Genomic DNA, 16,974 nt, shown 5'->3' on the forward strand with positions numbered 1-16,974 from the left:
ATGGGGGAAAGATCAGTTTAAGTACAAGGGGAAAACTAGAAACCTGGAAGAACCTTGAAGGTAGATATAAAACACGTTTCCAGGAGAAAGCACCAGTATCCCTAAACACACACACACACACACACACACACGCACATACACACACCCATACACACCCGACAAGCACAGAAATGTGAGCAAAAAAATTTGGTTTAAAAAGGAAGAGTTTAAGGAACTCCCAAACAAATAATACAAAAGTGAAACAGAGCCCAAAGTGCAAGGTAAGAGCTTGCTCAGTGAGTCCTCACTTCATGCCAAATGAACAAAAAACTTGGTATGTAGAACTGTAAGCATTCTAGGCCGTGAGATTTTAACATCTAACTAAGTGAAGGGAAGAAAATCAAAGATGTTAAAAATACCAACGCAGCCAATATTTGGCAGTTTTTTCTAGATCTAGAAGAAATAGCAAATATATGTTTGTCTATCTTTAATTGTCAGCAATCTGCTGAGACTAATTTTATCTTATTGAAGACAGTTATCTAACTTTTGGTTCCCTAAATGAATTTGTCTTAGTGTATTATAGTTTTCAAACCTTATTTATTTACCTCTGAACAGGAACAGATATAACTTTAAATTATTGTGAGTTAGTTTTATTACCCAGTTGAAATTATTCTGAAGTATATTTTTAAATGAAAGTGGCAGCTTTAAAGTGTTTTGAGGGAGGAAATTAAAGTAGTGCATTTGAGTTAAGACAACCAAGAGCTCTGTCATGCTGCGGGTATAATTCAGGGCATCCAGGAATGAAATCTGTTCTTAAAAGAACTGATGGTAGTTTTAGGTTAGCATATAAAATCGCAGAGCTGGTGCTCAGTTGAGTGCTTGGCAGCTTATAGATGTTACTGTCATGTAAGTTACACTAGACACAGAGTGTGCACCACTGTGGATAAACAACAACAGGCCCAGACGCAAAAGGCAGAATCTAAATGCAGACTTGCAAGATGCCAACTTCCTTCCCCCTATCCCCCAAGACGCCTTGTAACTCTTGCGGGGAACCTGCTTTGAAACAGATTTACAGAGGTTAATTGGGCTGGGATAGTTGAGATTATGTTACACATTAATGAAAATGCTGATTTTGAGCTGTCATGACTCCAGTGCCTTTTATACCATGATAATTATTTTAGAACTTCATCTTCTGTGTTGTTGAAAACATGTTGGCAGAAAGCCTTTGTGACCTGATTAAACCTATGGATTGTCAGCTGTGATCTATAGTGCTCAGATGAGGTTGCTGACTGGGCATCACTTAGGAAGTTCTTGATTTAAAAGCAAAATTAGATTGAGACTACTGTGTCCAGCACTGTATTTCCATGTTGATGGTATATTTTTAATACTGTATTTAGTGTCCTAGTTTTATAGTTTGCTGGCAGTTGCTTAACAAATTTGTTTAATAATATATATATATATCTTTTAAAGCATAGCTAATTACCTCAGAATGTATGTATTTCTCTTGTCTTCCTGAAATTACATGATGGAAAAGCCCATCTAATTCTATTTATTTTCTAATTTTTGGATATAGCTTGTGAATGATTATTCTATGGGGTTTTAAATTCTGTTCTTCCAACTGAATGGAGAAACAGAATAATCGACCTTTTGATGGATTGTTTTATATCCTTGAAATTTTTTTTTCTTTCTCAAAATCTTAAATTTTTTACCCCTTCCCATTTTTGCTTAAATCATCTAAATCTGGGAAGATTGGATGTTAGAATTCTATTCTGAGAAGCCAAGGTTACTTTTTTCCAAGGATCCAATCCGGGATATATTGAGAGAGGGTGATACTAGAAATTTCCTAGAAGTAAGAATTTTCATGCTTACTTATGTTTATTGATAAAATGTGAACAATGAAATTCTCAACATGAATTGTAGTGCACTGATGTTGTTTGATCATTAATCAAATAAATAAAATACTCACACTATTTGTCCTGTTTCTCGCTCCTTCTCTCTCTGTCTCTCTCTCTCTTTCCTCGAAGGTCTCAGCATCAGAGGAGCCCAGGAGGAGGACCCTCCCGATCCCCAGCTAATGAGACTGGACAATATGCTTTTGGCAGAAGGGGTTTCAGGTCCTGAGAAAGGTGGGGGATCGGCGGCAGCAGCTGCAGCCGCGGCAGCCTCTGGAGGTTCTTCAGATAACTCTATTGAACACTCAGATTACAGAGCCAAATTGACCCAGATCAGACAAATCTATCACACAGAACTGGAGAAATATGAACAGGTCAGCAGCCGCCACTCTCATAGTCCTGCACAAACCCTCTGTCGCTCTTCTAATAGACTGCGCTAACTGATTCTGAGGGCTGTGAGGGGTAGGTGTTAACAGAAAGAGCAAAATAAATAAGGTCAATGCAAAAATCCAAGTGAATTGTTGGATTTATGATATGAAGTCCCTTTGAGATTTTAGAAGTGAAGCTAAACCTATTTTATCCCATCTATTTGTTTTAATTTTATTCATTCGTCACATTTACCTGCCCGTACTGCCACACCTGCAGCCATCCTTCCCCTCTAACCTCACTGCTTGGTGCTCGTCAAAGCTCTGTATCATTAACATTTATTCACTGGCCTTGTTCGTAGCTATGACATTCTTTAAAGGGAAGCATTTCATAGTGAGCTCTTCCTACTATGCTGTGAGCTCCAGAATCCTCCTAGGGAATTAATTCTTAAGGATTATGCCAGACTATGGAGGGGGAGCTAACTTCACAAAGTAAACAGCTTCTGCCCTTTTTCTCAGAAGAGAACTCCTGAGATAATTATAGGTTTCCTGGGGCAGGAAATACTAGGCATTATGTGCTAAATTCCTGATTAGAAAGAAAGTATGGATTAAAAATGCTGGTCTCAGTAATTGTATTAACTATACTTCATTGAGTCTAAGATATCTTTGATTTTAAGCTGTATCATTGTGTTCTGTACCACCACCAAGAAAAAAATTAACTGCCCAATTGAAATATTACATGCCATTGATTGTAAAATACTTCCAAACTTCAGAGACGTTAAAATGTGGGGGAAAATAAGTTAAGTCTTAGATTCAATAAGACAAGGTAAAACATTGGTGGTTCATTTTAAACATATCTTAGTTGTTAGTTTAAGGCTAAAAACCTGCTTAGTTATTATGGAAATGTTTAAATGTATCCAAAATAAAGAGAATATTAAGCTGAATCCTATGAAATTGCCAAATTTTTATGTCATAAACAGTTGTGTATTGGCAATTTTATGAAATTCAACCTAAAATAATGAACCTTCTAGATGCCCATCTTCAAGGTAAATAGTTATCAACATTTTGTCAATTTTATTTTGTCTGTCTTCCCTTGCCCCACTCTTCTTTTGGTGGGGTAGAGTATTTTAAAGTAAGTTCTAAGCATCATATCATTTCACCCATAAATACTTCATTATGTAGTCAGGCATTTATGAAAGTCCAAATTCCTTAGTGTGATGTCCTGGTCAGTTTTAATACTGATTTTTTTCTAATTTCCCTATATAGTTTCAGTTGTACATGTTATTTTTTTCATTGTCTTCTTTTATATTCTGGATATGGTGTTATTAAACAAATGCTGGATTCTGTCCCAGAGGTGAGTATGTTTTAAGGAAGGATAGAAAGATTTATGTTGCTTTATGTTAAAATACAATATAAGTTAATATTCTGAGGCATTATCTTTTTTCCAAATAGGCTTTATGGAATCTCATACTGTATCTCTAGTCTCATTTTCAGGAATAATTTTGGTGGAAGATGTGCAAATAAGAATTTTGGAAAAATGGTCTTATGTATGTATATGAAAAAAATCGAGCTTTCTGAATTGACATATGAATAATTGAGAGTAAACAAAATAAGTCATGGTTGAAAAGGTCGCCGTGAGCATAAACAGTAGAAAATGGCTCTAATTTGTAGTATAACCCTAATTGCATAACTTTATGTTAAATGCATCTGTACATACTTACTAAATCAATACTACCAGTCACTTTGCATAGAAAGATCTGTAGTATGAGGGGTCAAATGGCCTGACTTTTCAGCTGAAAAATTAAGGTGGTTCCTTACTATCTGCTGCCATGTCTCTTTACACCAGCCTCCTTATTTTCTCCCTGTATCCCTGTTGGAAGTTGGGTGAAGCTGGCATCAATCATTGTCCCGAAAGTTTTTGTTTTGTTTTGTTTTGTTTGCTTTAAAAATATACATGTATACACAAGCTCTTCATAAATTAATTTATAGTATGTATTTTTGTGTTAAATATCAAACTGGGAAATAATGAGTTTTAAAATGTAATCATGAATCTTATTTCTAGATATGTTCAGTAACCTAATAAAAACCACTGAATGTATATTTCCTTTCATTTTTAACACTTTCACAAGGAGAAATGTAGACATAGGAAATCTGTGCAGTGTTGTGGACAAATAAAGTACGATGATTAGTTGGCAGATTCAATAGAGTTTTAGGTTACAAGTTTTCCCCTGCAGGTTCTGAATTGTTTTAGAAATAATTTTAGCAGCATTTAGTTCTCTTGAGTTGTCTTTGGGGCTGGTTTTTATTGCTCTTCTGTCTGTGGTTCCTAAGTTTGTTAGGATTGGTGAGTTTTGATGTAAGATAGTCTTTTCTTTTTAAACTTTTGGAATACAGACCTTTACTTGGGATAGAACTTTCAGGGATACATTTGGAGTTAATAGAAGGGCTACGAAGGACTAAGTGAGATGAAGGGGTGGCATTTCTAAAGTAGATGGTATTACAACTTCTGTTTTACAGATGAGAAAAGAAGACTCAGGCCATTAATTTGTCCAGTGTCACACATTTAGTTAGTGTCAGAATCAGGTTTTGAAATCAGTTTCTGACAATTTGTCTCCTTTTTCCATGAATTATGCTGCTACTTATATACGTAAAAGGACAAAATTCAACCTAGGTAAATTTTAAAGATCTCATTGGCTTTATTCAGTGATTCATGAGTCAGGCAGCAGCTCGTCTAGCATATAGAAAGGAGCTCCAAGGAGCTGTACAAAATGAAAGACTTTTATAGGCAGACAGGGCGGGACAAGGAAGTTATAAGAGCAAAAAGAGGATTGGTTGTGGCAAGGTCACCTTCCTTTAGGGCATGCAAGGGTCTATAAGGCCGATTACCTCACCAGTGCTGACCCAGTAATTCCAGATTAACTAGTTTAAGATTACATTCCTGGGAGAGGCTGAAACTATAATTAAGTAGTCTTGGTTGGGTGACTTGGAGTTTAGCATAAGTGACTCCATTTTGGGTCTCTTATCTTGGTTTTAACAATTAGAATTTGGTATTAATTCGGATACATTCTGGTTTTTCTCTGATTTGCCCATGTTGGAGTGTATTTGGGATGAGATCAGAGTAGAGATGGGAAAAATATGACTATTTTAATCATTTTACAGAAATTATATTTTTTCTCCTAAAAGTACATGAACATGGGTACTCTGAATGGCAGAAAGCTTATTAGTAAATAGGAAAAACATATGTGTTAAGGCAGAGACTTTGTCAGAAAATTGTATTGAGTCTTTTACTAAAAGAAATAAAGTGCATTGGAATCTTAGAGCTATTCACTCCACAGTGTTTTGCAGTGAAGCTGTAATGAAAATGTATCGGAAGCCTGTTTAGATTTAGATTGCCATAAAATTAACAAACACCACCACTGCAGTAAATTAAAGTACCTTATAAACACAGACACATTTACAAAGCTAAGCAGACTAGAGCTATAGTTAGAGCAAAATTAAATCCAAGCTGCAAGGCTCAGCTTTATGTGTATATTTTAGGAATAGTACTGTCTTTAAAATCCTGTCCTTTTTTTTTTTCTCCAGAAAATGTCCTTTGATTATATTTTACATTACATAGGCTTAGATATAATGATTGTTAATGATAACCATCTAAATTCACTTATAAATGCTTTTGAAATATTAGGCATAGAATATATATTAGAGTCAGGTTCTTAAATATTACTACCACCGAAAAGGAAACAAAAGCAATTTTACTTTTCTTTTGTTGATCCTGACACCCAAGAGGAATATGATAATTTTTCAAAGCTTGCAGCAACTGTGTTGTAATACTTTGGTCTGGGGTACATTGCCTTTTTAGCTGGGGGGAAAAACCTCGTTCTTCCTTGTCTTACTGTTGATTAGCTACAGGTTTTTAAAAATGCTTCCTTTCAAATATGCTCTAATGATTAAAAGCCCAACAATTATAGTAGGTGAATTCCTAATGAACTTGAGCCAAGAGTCCTGGAAAGCCTGTTTTTGAACATTGAAGACCTTCTTGGTTCCTCTATCTCTACCAGAGGGAAATGGATACACTGGTTTTTGCAAATGAAATCTGGCTTAGACATTTGTTCTCAGTTAAAAAGGAAAAGATATATATCATGCCCTATGCAGCTCTCCCACTTTGCTTGTACCAGAAGAAATGCTTGTACACAAGCAATTCAGTTCATAATTTACAGCTGCTGTAATAGAGATGACATATTGAAAGCTATCTACTATAATTATATTGAAATACATTTTTGCTGAAGGCAAAAGTGTTGCAAGGGTCCCAACCCTCCCAAGCATCTGGGAACCTGCTTTCTGAGTTCACAGATGTCTTTTGAATTCACCTCAAGTCAGGTAAGGCACTTGAGCCAAGCATGTACGCTCAGTATACTTAAGACCAGTTAGGAACTGTTTAGCTACGAGAGGACTCTCAGATTGCAGGAGATTGCAGGAGATTGCAGGGGGATGGAGAATGAGTGTGAACCAAAACCACTGTAAACGCACGGCCTTCTGCTTTTTGAGGATCTCAACATTGTGTGTTTACATTTGCTGGCAAAATCTGTTTTGCTTGTAAAGAATTTTTTTTAATCAAGTTTAAAAATGCTGATGTTATTACATTAGAGACTGTGTAGCCCACAAACTTGTAATCTCATTTTGCTATTTCTTCTTAATAGTTAAGCAGGAAAGACAAGTATACTAACTGACGTAAACTTTATATTTCATTTTCCCAAGCAAGGCTTTATCATTCATTGTTCCAAGGGAAGGGTTGTACTTCTTGTTAGCGTTCCTGCTGAGTCTTTTCCTTGGCTTGAAGGAGTATTTGAGTGTTCCCTTTTTTTCCCTCCGAGTTTTTAGTTTATTGGTTTTATGTACCAGGTGTATCTTTGACCACAGACTTGAGGAATGAAATGGATTGTTTTATATTTCAATACTCTTTTTTTTTTAATTTCTTTGGAAGCAGTGTTTATATTTATTCAGGCAATGGGGAGGCAGAACTATATTAGGTAATCAGAGTAGGGACTTACTTGCAAAATAATACACACACACAGTATGAATTTCCATTTCCATTGTCAATAATAACTGCTATTTATTAAGTGTTAATTATGTTCCAGACTCTGCAAAGGACTTAACATGTATTATATAATATAATCCTTACAAAACCCTCATGAGATAGGTCCGTAAACCATGTAATTACATTAAGATGTATTGAGGTACGATAGATATTTCATGTTTGCAACTGTTCCTTAAGCATATGGTCTCATTCTGGTTGACTTAGAATCTTTGTTGATTTTTATCATAAAACAGGAAGAATTTGTTGATTTAATAAGCATTCCATAAATATAAAATCTATAATATTGGACAGGAGTTACTCGCAAGATTATGAAGACGTGTAGAAAATGGATGCATGCAAATTTGAGAGTCATCAACTTTTAACAGAGATTTATTCTTTCTTTGAAGAGTGGATTTTTAGAATAGGCGGTATTACGATCTGTTGTCTGCAGTCAGCTTCTCTAGATGGTTTCAAAAGGCCAATTCAGTTTTTGGATCTGATCATGAACCATTTTAAAACTTCCTCTAAAATCAATCCTTACTCACTGTCTGATTTTACATTTTTACATACAATGATGTGAATTTACAGGCAAGAAAGGGGTTGAATCTTGAATTCAGAAGTGAGCAAATCACCACCACAAAACAAAATCCTCAAAACTAGTTTTGAGTGTAAACCAAACGTGTATGAATATTGATGAGATAGTTTTACTAGGTAACAAATATCATTAACAACATTTTAAAAATTCCAGATATTTCAAATCCTCAATTATATTACTTGGTTTGGATTTTTAAGGAAAAAGAAACAAATAGCAAGGAGAAAGGCTCATAATAACTGACTGAAAATGTTTTTCATCAGATGAAGCCTTCCATGCTTTTTGTTCACTAAACGTATGCTATTACAATGTATGTTTTAAACAAAACATACATTTTGTTACATTGTAAACAAAAATGCATCCTAGCTAATTTTCAACAGCTGGATTAAAAGAAAAAAGGTTTCAACTATTGCTTGTAAATCAGAAGATTCAAAGACTCAAAACTCTCATTTCCTAAATATACCAATTACCAGAGCTGTTTCTACATCTATATTGTGGACATTGGTTGGAAAATTCTTAACTGACAATTTCACTTGGAAAAATAAGGCAACGAAAAATTTCTCTAATGTCTGTTTTAATAATATAGTCTTGTAGGTATGATGAAAGATATGATAAATGTTTGAAGTGAGCATCTTATATTATAAATGACATCAATGCTAATATGTGGATGGGTGGCCCTTCAAAAAACTCTGCAATCATTTGATCATTCTTACTGCATTTGTATGTTTAAAAAATGTATACCTTTCAAGGAATAGGAGATGAGGCAGTACTGCGCTCTGCTCTGAAACTGGTACAGATGATGCTGTAAATGAGGCTGTAATTTACTTTCAGTGGTATAAAGGAAAAAAATCACTTTGCCTAAAGTGTATGCATCTTTCTTAAGGGTGTACCCAGATTTTAATTATCTAAATGTAAATACTTAACGAATTTTACTTAGAGTAATGAGCTAAAGTGCACACTACATAAATGAGATGTTCTAATTAATCATGTATGAACTACTGGTTTAAAGAAAAGCTATGTGAATTCTGTGAATGTTGGGCTATTGCCAAATTGCTAATCAGCATTTGCATTCATAGATGACTTCACTTAATAAGTTGTGAGACATTCAGCAAATGTTTTAGGAAATTATGAGTTTTTAGATGCAGAAACTTTTTGCTTTTAACCCTGTTTTTCACACAAGCCTGTGGCAGCTTCTTAGAAACCATAGGCAAACATTCATTCTGGAGAGATTAAAATACAGCCAAAGAAAAACTAAGAACCAGAGAAAAACTGGAAAACACACACACACACACACAACACACACACAAACACAACCATCTCAGGTATCATTCACACAGGAGTGTTGAGTTATTTATCAAGACATACACTCTGTCATAGATACATATTACCATAATGTGTGAGCTAGGTTTGTAGGAATTAGCAGTGTTACATGTACAAATTAGAAATACTCCAGTACAACAGTTGACATATTTTTTGGTCTTTGGACTTAGACTCTTAAAAATTATTGGAGACCTGCCCCCTACCCAAGAGCTTTTCTTCAGTGGGTTATATCTATCAATATTTATTATAATAGAAATTAAAACTGAGAAAAAATAAAAGTATGTATTAATTTAAAAAACAGTAAAAAAAATTATATGTTCACTATAATATATTTTTAAAAACCTGTATTTTTGAAAAAGACTCAGGATTTAGTGTGAAGAATGATATTGCTTTTACATTTTTGCAAAACTCCTTAATGTTGGGCTTAATAGAAGTCCCTGGATTCTTACATGTGCTTGTGCTTGTGCTTCTGCTTCTGCTTCTGTGGTCAGTCTCCTGTCATCTGGTTGAAGTATGCGAAGAACACCTGGCCTCACACAACTATGTCATTGGGAAAGGGAGGAGTATATTAATAGCCTTTTCAGATAATCATGGGTATTCTTTGATATTATACCAAAACTTGACAAGTTGTAGTTTCTTAAAGGTTAGTTGAAATGAATCTGAAACTATATCAACTTTTCGTACTCTGTTCCTTTAAAATCCATTGGTCACGTGTACTTTGAATGGATCTTCTACTTCTGCATGTTTTTGTAACATCATGCATTGATCATTTGGAAAATACTGGTTCACTGAGTTATGTTTATCTTCCAATGTTAACACTTTTCATTATGTAATATCAAAATATCATATTTATTAATATCAACACTAAATTAATCGGAAAGTCTACTGGGGAACTGTCAAGCTCAAGGTGGTGGATGCAAGTTTTCCAAAATTACCATTCTCACTTGAAAAGTCAAATTTCATCATTGGCACAACTGCTGTTACCTGTGTTCCTTGACATGACAAGCTTGCTTGGTTCATTTTTGAGAAAATATCTGCCAAATACCCAAGTCGGAATAATCGTAATTTGTCAATTTTGCTTTCAAATAAAAATGATGTTCCATGAAAAAGGCAGCTTCAGCTCACAACTAACACAATCACACAAGTGCTTTTTCTTGAGACAGAGCCGCCCTTCTACAAGCAATTGAAGTGCTTTTTGTGTGCTTGTCATTTTTGTCACACAAAATGTTGAAGTTTTAGTCAAGGATTGAGACATAATCAAGTGAATAATTTCTCTTGCTTCATTAAGGACATTCCTAGGTGAAACTGCCTTTTTTTTGTGGGTTTGTGTGAATGCATGGTGGTGAAGAATAAAAAAGAAACATCAGAGATTACTTAGTATACCGTTTCCCAAAGAGTTTTTCTTGCTTAGCTCATTGGTCCTCAAGATGCTGTAGAGCTGTGCTGTCCAGTATGGTTGCCACTAGTCACAGGTAGCTCTTGAAATCCAGCTAATCTGGATGGAGATGTGCTGTAAATGAAAATATATACTGGATTTGAGAGTGTATGAAAAAAAAAATGTAAAACGTGCCTCATTAACAGTTTCCCAAACATACTGATTATGTTTTGAAATGTTAATCTTCATATAGTAGGTTAAATAAAATACATCATTAAAATTAATTTCATCTAATCCTTATTTTTTAATGTGGCTACTAAAAAATTTTTAATTTTGAAAATAATCAATGCAATAAGAAAAACAGTAAATGACAAAAAAAATTATTTCATATGTGGCTTGCCATGTATTTCTTTTGGACAGCACTGTTCTAGAGAAAAAAGGTTTTGTAACCAAATTTATTTGGGAAAAGTTGGATGTATCATTCTCCCTTGAAGATTTGTTATGCATATTGGTATATTAGAAGTACTGAGGAGTCCTGCCCTCTCTATCCCCCAAACACAACCTTTTCAAATTTTGATTAACCCCACATTTCCCAAACATACTGTGTTAACAATGTCTAGAACTAGATATAGAAGTCTAGAACTTGCTGATTCCAGTTTGGGGAAAGAAACTATTCTACTTTACTTTGCTTAATTTTACTAATAAGAAAACTGAGGGCTAGCTGTTTTCAAATTATATAATTTGAAATTATATGAACATCACTTTAGGGAAAGTGCGAGAAAAAGATCTATACATATATTTCTTGGCAAGATGACTACTTATTTGTCAGCCTGGCACAAGATAATTTAGGTTGATAATGTACTGGGGAAAATCTTAAATTTATTTTGGTTTCCTTAAAGATGGAAAGAACTTCCAGTTTTAGAGCTGCAAAGTTCCTTAATGTTTTACTGTGTCATAACCTAGGCTTTGCCTTTTTAAATTATAGACTGGCTAAGAATCTGAAATGAAAACAAAAACCCCACAGATTGTTCCCTCAGGAAATACACAGGTGCCCACAACTTGTATAAGATGTCAGGGAGTCATAGACATTCTAGACCTATGGGCTGCAGGTTAAAAATCCTTCACTTATAATTCAGGAATAATGTATTAATCAACATCACTCTTGAACTGTAATACAAAATCCCACCAATCCATAGATGTTTATTGATGCCTACTGTGAGTATTGCACAAATCGACACTCTGAAGAATCGCATAGAGTCGCTACTCACAGGGAACTTTAAATTTCTTGAGACTTAAACATACTGGTTTTTTTTTTTTTAAAAAACTTTGATTGGTAAGCAAGACTCATTTTACCTCACCTTAGAAATATTTATATAGAAGCTCCATAAAAGCTTAGAGTGACTGAAACACCCAGTACTTGAAAGGTTAGTTCTCTAACGAGCAGTTCGGAAAGCCATCATGTGCTGTATGTTCAGGATATCTGTAGTGAAGTGGACATTATTATAGCTTCAAAATGTGTCTTGCCATGATCAATGATTGTTCTGTCTGCTTACCCTACCAGGGGCATCCGTGTGTGGTAAGATGCAGAATCTCCCGTCTTTTTTTTTTTTTTAAACAAAAATGCCGGAAGATTTTTTTTTTTTTAATCCAGGGGTATAGACTGATGCTTTATTTGCCAAAGTGATACTGGATTTCAGTGTAGGCCCAGTCATATGGTTTTGTAGATCTAAAAGAGTATAGATGAACTGAAAGAGGCAGGAACTGAGGATTGTTAACTAAAAAGTTTGAGACCCAAGTCTGTTCCTTATTTTCCTACTGCCCCTCCCCTAAGGAAAAGAGCTGCTTTAACCATCTTTCAGGAATGGCTTTATACCCACGATTAGGGCCCACACCACAGCTGTAATATACTAGGACATTGGCAGGCATCGAAGGGCCTTTCCATGCTAATGCAAATCTGAATTTACAGTTTTTCTCTATCCCTCTGGACTTTGCTACATACTATTATTTCCAGGGTTTTTCTTGTGCCTGAAATTCCTCCTGACTTCCACCTTTCAAAAATCTTGCCCTTCTTTAAATCCCAAAGGTCACTTTTGCCAGGAAGAAATCTCTGCTTCCAGATGAGAATACTTCTTCCTCCTTAGGAAGCACTTATTCATATTTTCCTGTGACACTTTGCACAGACTACCTTGTTTAAGAATTAGTTTTTTATATATTTTATTACATTTAAAGTCAAGTCCACATCTTGCTCATTTATGTGTCCCCTGATCACATTGGTAAGGGTTTCAACTTCATAGTGCTTCAGTAAACATTTGTGGGAATAAATGTAAAACCCCAGAGAAAATAGGATGTCCTTAGTATTAACAATTAACCTATATTTGTACTTACATATGGGAGTTGGTAGAGAGCATCCTCCAATGGGAAATTTTGGAACTGAGACCAGGGTGGTGGGAAGGGCGAGTGAGTGCCTTGTTTCGCCTGCATGTCTGGCCATTCATAGTTTCAGAATTCTCACTACCCCATCTAACTATCACTGCCATTTCACAAGTGTCTTAGCTTTTATTTTACCCTACCTACTTAATAATGCCATTGGCAATTACAAATGAGGTAGAAATTCAGATAAGTTAATGTCTGGGCATGATAATATAAAATACCAGATTCCTAAGGAGTGATTTTTTTTTCCCCTTACAGGCATGTAATGAATTCACTACACACGTGATGAACCTTCTCCGAGAGCAGAGTAGAACACGTCCCATTTCCCCAAAAGAGATTGAAAGAATGGTGGGCATCATCCATCGAAAATTTAGTTCCATTCAGATGCAGCTCAAACAAAGCACTTGTGAAGCAGTTATGATTTTAAGATCAAGGTTCCTTGATGCCAGGTACGTGAGGCCACAAATCAGTTGCATGTTGTTGTTTTTTTTTCCTTTTCACTCCTTATGTATTATTTTCTGTAATACTGGTCAGTTGGTCTTAAATTCTTGTTTAATTTGGCTATAAGAGCTGTCCTCTACAATGGACAGGTAATTCACCTCGAGGTGCCCGTGCTGTCAAGCCTCTCCTTGTCTGGGGGTGGTAGGGCTGTTAGTTGCCAATGTGGTGACTCAGGAAATGAATAGGATTAGCGCTGCTATTAATGACTTGAGAATATATAGCCTTTCAATTCTGATGCTAAAAAAGTTTTTTTAAGGATAACATTCAGTATATAACTCTGTTTTAAACATGTTTGTTTTCTAAGACTTCTTGGTGCTACGTTGCTTGTGTACATTAGAAGGAAATAACTTGGAGATACTGACATTCCTAAGAAGGAAGTGATATTTTAGTTACCACCAAACCCCAAACTCTGTTTTTCCAAATCAATTAAGAAAGCCTATGAGTTTCTCCTGTTAGGATACATGTTTCCCTTTTATCTGAAGCTTTCAACAAGTTTCACAGGAGTTAGGTAATAAATTGTATGCGGTGTGTTTGACATTCTGGGTGACATAATAGAACTGTCAAGTTCTACTATATGCTGCTTCAGCAGGGATGCCTCTTGGGCAAATTTTACAATATTAAAGAAAATAACTAAGTGTCTCAACTGGAAAACAAGATGTGTGAAACAGTCTTCATGCCAGAGCTCTTCCTTACAGCCAAATAAGGAAACATACACCATCTAATTATATGCTCTTGGTCTCCTGGTTAAGCAAAGCTCTGTATCACCTTTGGTTCCTTCTTCTTTGATAGTGAATTAGGCACTAGAACTCACCAGTGCTTTGTTTTCAGCATTTCTCATATTAGCTCTTTCTTTCCATCCATGCTCACACTGCCCAGTTCATGTTCATCCTTTTTCACTTGGACTAGCACGGTACTCTCCCACTCTCCTCCCTGTTTCCAGTCGTGCTCCTCTCCCACCCGTCTTCTGAAGTCCTTTTATGATGCCCTAGTGCTTTACTTAAATAAAAACCACAGTAGCTTTTCATCACTGGATAACTCATATGCACACTACTTAACCTGGCATTTGAAGTCTTAAGTGACCTATCCCTGCCTGAATTACTTTTTTGTTAAGATTTCAGTTTTATATTTTTCCTATTTAAAAAATACCAAGCTCAGTAAGGAAATTTTTGAAAATTTACCGAATAGAAGGATGAGGGAATAAAGGCAACCACATTTTTACAATGCAATGAAAAAAAGTCACTATAAATGTTTTAGTATATTTCCTTCTGGTTTGGGGTACTTAAAAAAAATGTTCTCGTGATGGTACAATATGCAGACCATCTTGTGATGGTCTAGTTGCTTTTTAAAAATTTTACCATGAATAAGTAAACATTTTTCATATAGTATAAACTCCTCTTTTAAATAACATTTTATAAATTGTTGAAGTCTACCAAATGAATATATGATAAATAATTAACTTAGTCATTATTTTTGAGCATTTAATTTGTTCCTATTAGTTTCCTTTATCCCTTCCTTCCTTCCTTTCTTCTTTCCTTCTACAAATATTTATTTGTGCTGAGGATATAAAGGTAAACAAGATAAGTTAAGTTATTTGCCCCAACTGAGTTTACATGCTTCTTGGAGAAACAGGCAATAAACAAGTAAACAAACATGCCATAGTATTCTATTCAGTAATGTAATGAAATGTGATTGAATGGTAAGTGCTATGAAGAAAAATAAGAGCAAGGTAAAGGGAGAGAAAATGATGGAGAGAAAGTACTATTTTAGACAGATTTTTATTGGAACTAATGTTTCAATGAAAATCTTTATGCATTCAACCTTTTTGATCTTTAAGATTATTTCCTAAGGATTAATTCTCAGAAATGGTATTTTTAGATTAAAATGTGAACATTTTTAGTGCTCTTATTAATATATCACTATATTGTTCTTTCCTGCATTTAATCCAAAATGAAATACCTCTTGGTCTTATCTGTTTCCTCTGACCAGAATTCTTGCTTTTCCTCTCCCTGACCACCTCCTCCGTCACCACCCCTCCACCCGCACCCCCAACCTCCCACAGCAAACCCTGTTCTCCCAACCCTTTCCCCAACTTGGTCACCAATAATGAGTTGTCATCTGGGAGGGTGTCTAGCATGGAGGCTGGAACGGAGCTGGTGCTCATGTTTGTTGATTTAGTGAGACCCTGCTCATCCTTCCAGGCCTGGCCTAAATGCTCCCTTTTTAGGAACCTACTTTCATTATGCCAATAGACTGGTCCTTGCCTTCTCTTGAACACTGATACTAAGTGTATACAATTCTCCAGACCAGACTCTATTCACGCTGCCTTTATTGTAGCTTTTTAGGATCATTTCTTCTCTCCTAGAGAAAGTCACATCATCATTGAAAGCAACAGCCAAGTCTTAAGCGTTTACATACTCCACATTCTAGCAAGTGTCTTACATGTATTAGGCTGCAAAAGATAATTTATTGACTAACCAGATGAATGAATATTTCCACTTAATTTTAATAGCTCAAAGAATTAAGGAAATAGTATCAGAAACAAAAAATATTTTTAAATGAACAACTTTGAGCCTTTTAATAAAACGTATTATGTAACAAATATATTGAAAAGTCCTTTCTTCAGAAAGGAATCTTTTCTGACAGAATTGTTATTCTTGTTTCTGCTGATACAATTCCCATTCTTGTCAACAGGCATGCTCATTTTTTTACATAACTGCATTCATAATGTATACACCTAAATGATTTAGTTTTCTTCCAAGAAGAGAAAGTCAAGTTAACAAGCCAGAGTGAGGAGAGTGAGAATGAGATGGTGGCAGAGCTTGGAGCAGAGTCCCTTCTCCCACAGAGATTGCTGTTAGTAATGTTGTGCTGCTGATGGGAGCAGCCCTGGGACGGATGCGCACTGCGCACTGGCCTGAGGCATCACCATTTAGAGTGTGCTGAACCCTGGGGGAGTGAAACTTAGGGGAGATGCTTAATGGGCATATTCTACAGAATGTTTTTCTAAAAAATAAATGAAGTATAAGACCGAGTTCTCTCTTATGCCTTCAAGTGAATGCAAATAGTGAGCTTTGGTTCTATCTATTCTTGTAGTGCCTCGTAGCAAGCCCTCTGCACTGAGAAGGCAAGGCTTTTCTGCTCTAGGCAAACATGCTCATTCAGATATATGATTCCCTTGCTCACTCTGGCTTTTTGTAAAGCCATACTCACATTTTCTTGGTAATTGGACAAGATGAAGCATGTACCGGTGCAGAACATTTAGGAATAAATTTTGTGTAGGTCTTTCTGCTCTTCTAGTAGAAGGGCTGTAGTTTGGACACAGCCAGACTGTCTGGGGTGATGGGTTCTGTTCTGCCCATAAATTTGTTCTCTGAGGTTTTTTTATGTTTGCTAAAACCATTCCTAGGCAAAGTCGATAAATGAGCCGAACTTATTTTGCTTTCCCAATA

General features: G+C 35.5%; 1 protein-coding gene across 2 annotated transcripts in view; it reads left to right on the forward strand.

The window, feature by feature from the left end:
• PBX3 (PBX homeobox 3) overlaps positions 1 to 16,974 on the forward strand; it is a 197,532-nt gene that overhangs the window by 147,512 nt on the left and 33,046 nt on the right. For both annotated transcript variants that reach the window (XM_074362233.1, XM_074362234.1), the window contains exons 3-4: positions 2,004 to 2,245; positions 13,283 to 13,473. In XM_074362233.1, coding sequence (XP_074218334.1) covers positions 2,004 to 2,245; positions 13,283 to 13,473 — 433 coding nt within the window. The remainder of the gene's footprint in view (positions 1 to 2,003; positions 2,246 to 13,282; positions 13,474 to 16,974) is intronic.

This window comes from Camelus bactrianus, chromosome 4, assembly GCF_048773025.1.
Source record: "Camelus bactrianus isolate YW-2024 breed Bactrian camel chromosome 4, ASM4877302v1, whole genome shotgun sequence".
NCBI lineage: Eukaryota > Metazoa > Chordata > Mammalia > Artiodactyla > Camelidae > Camelus > Camelus bactrianus.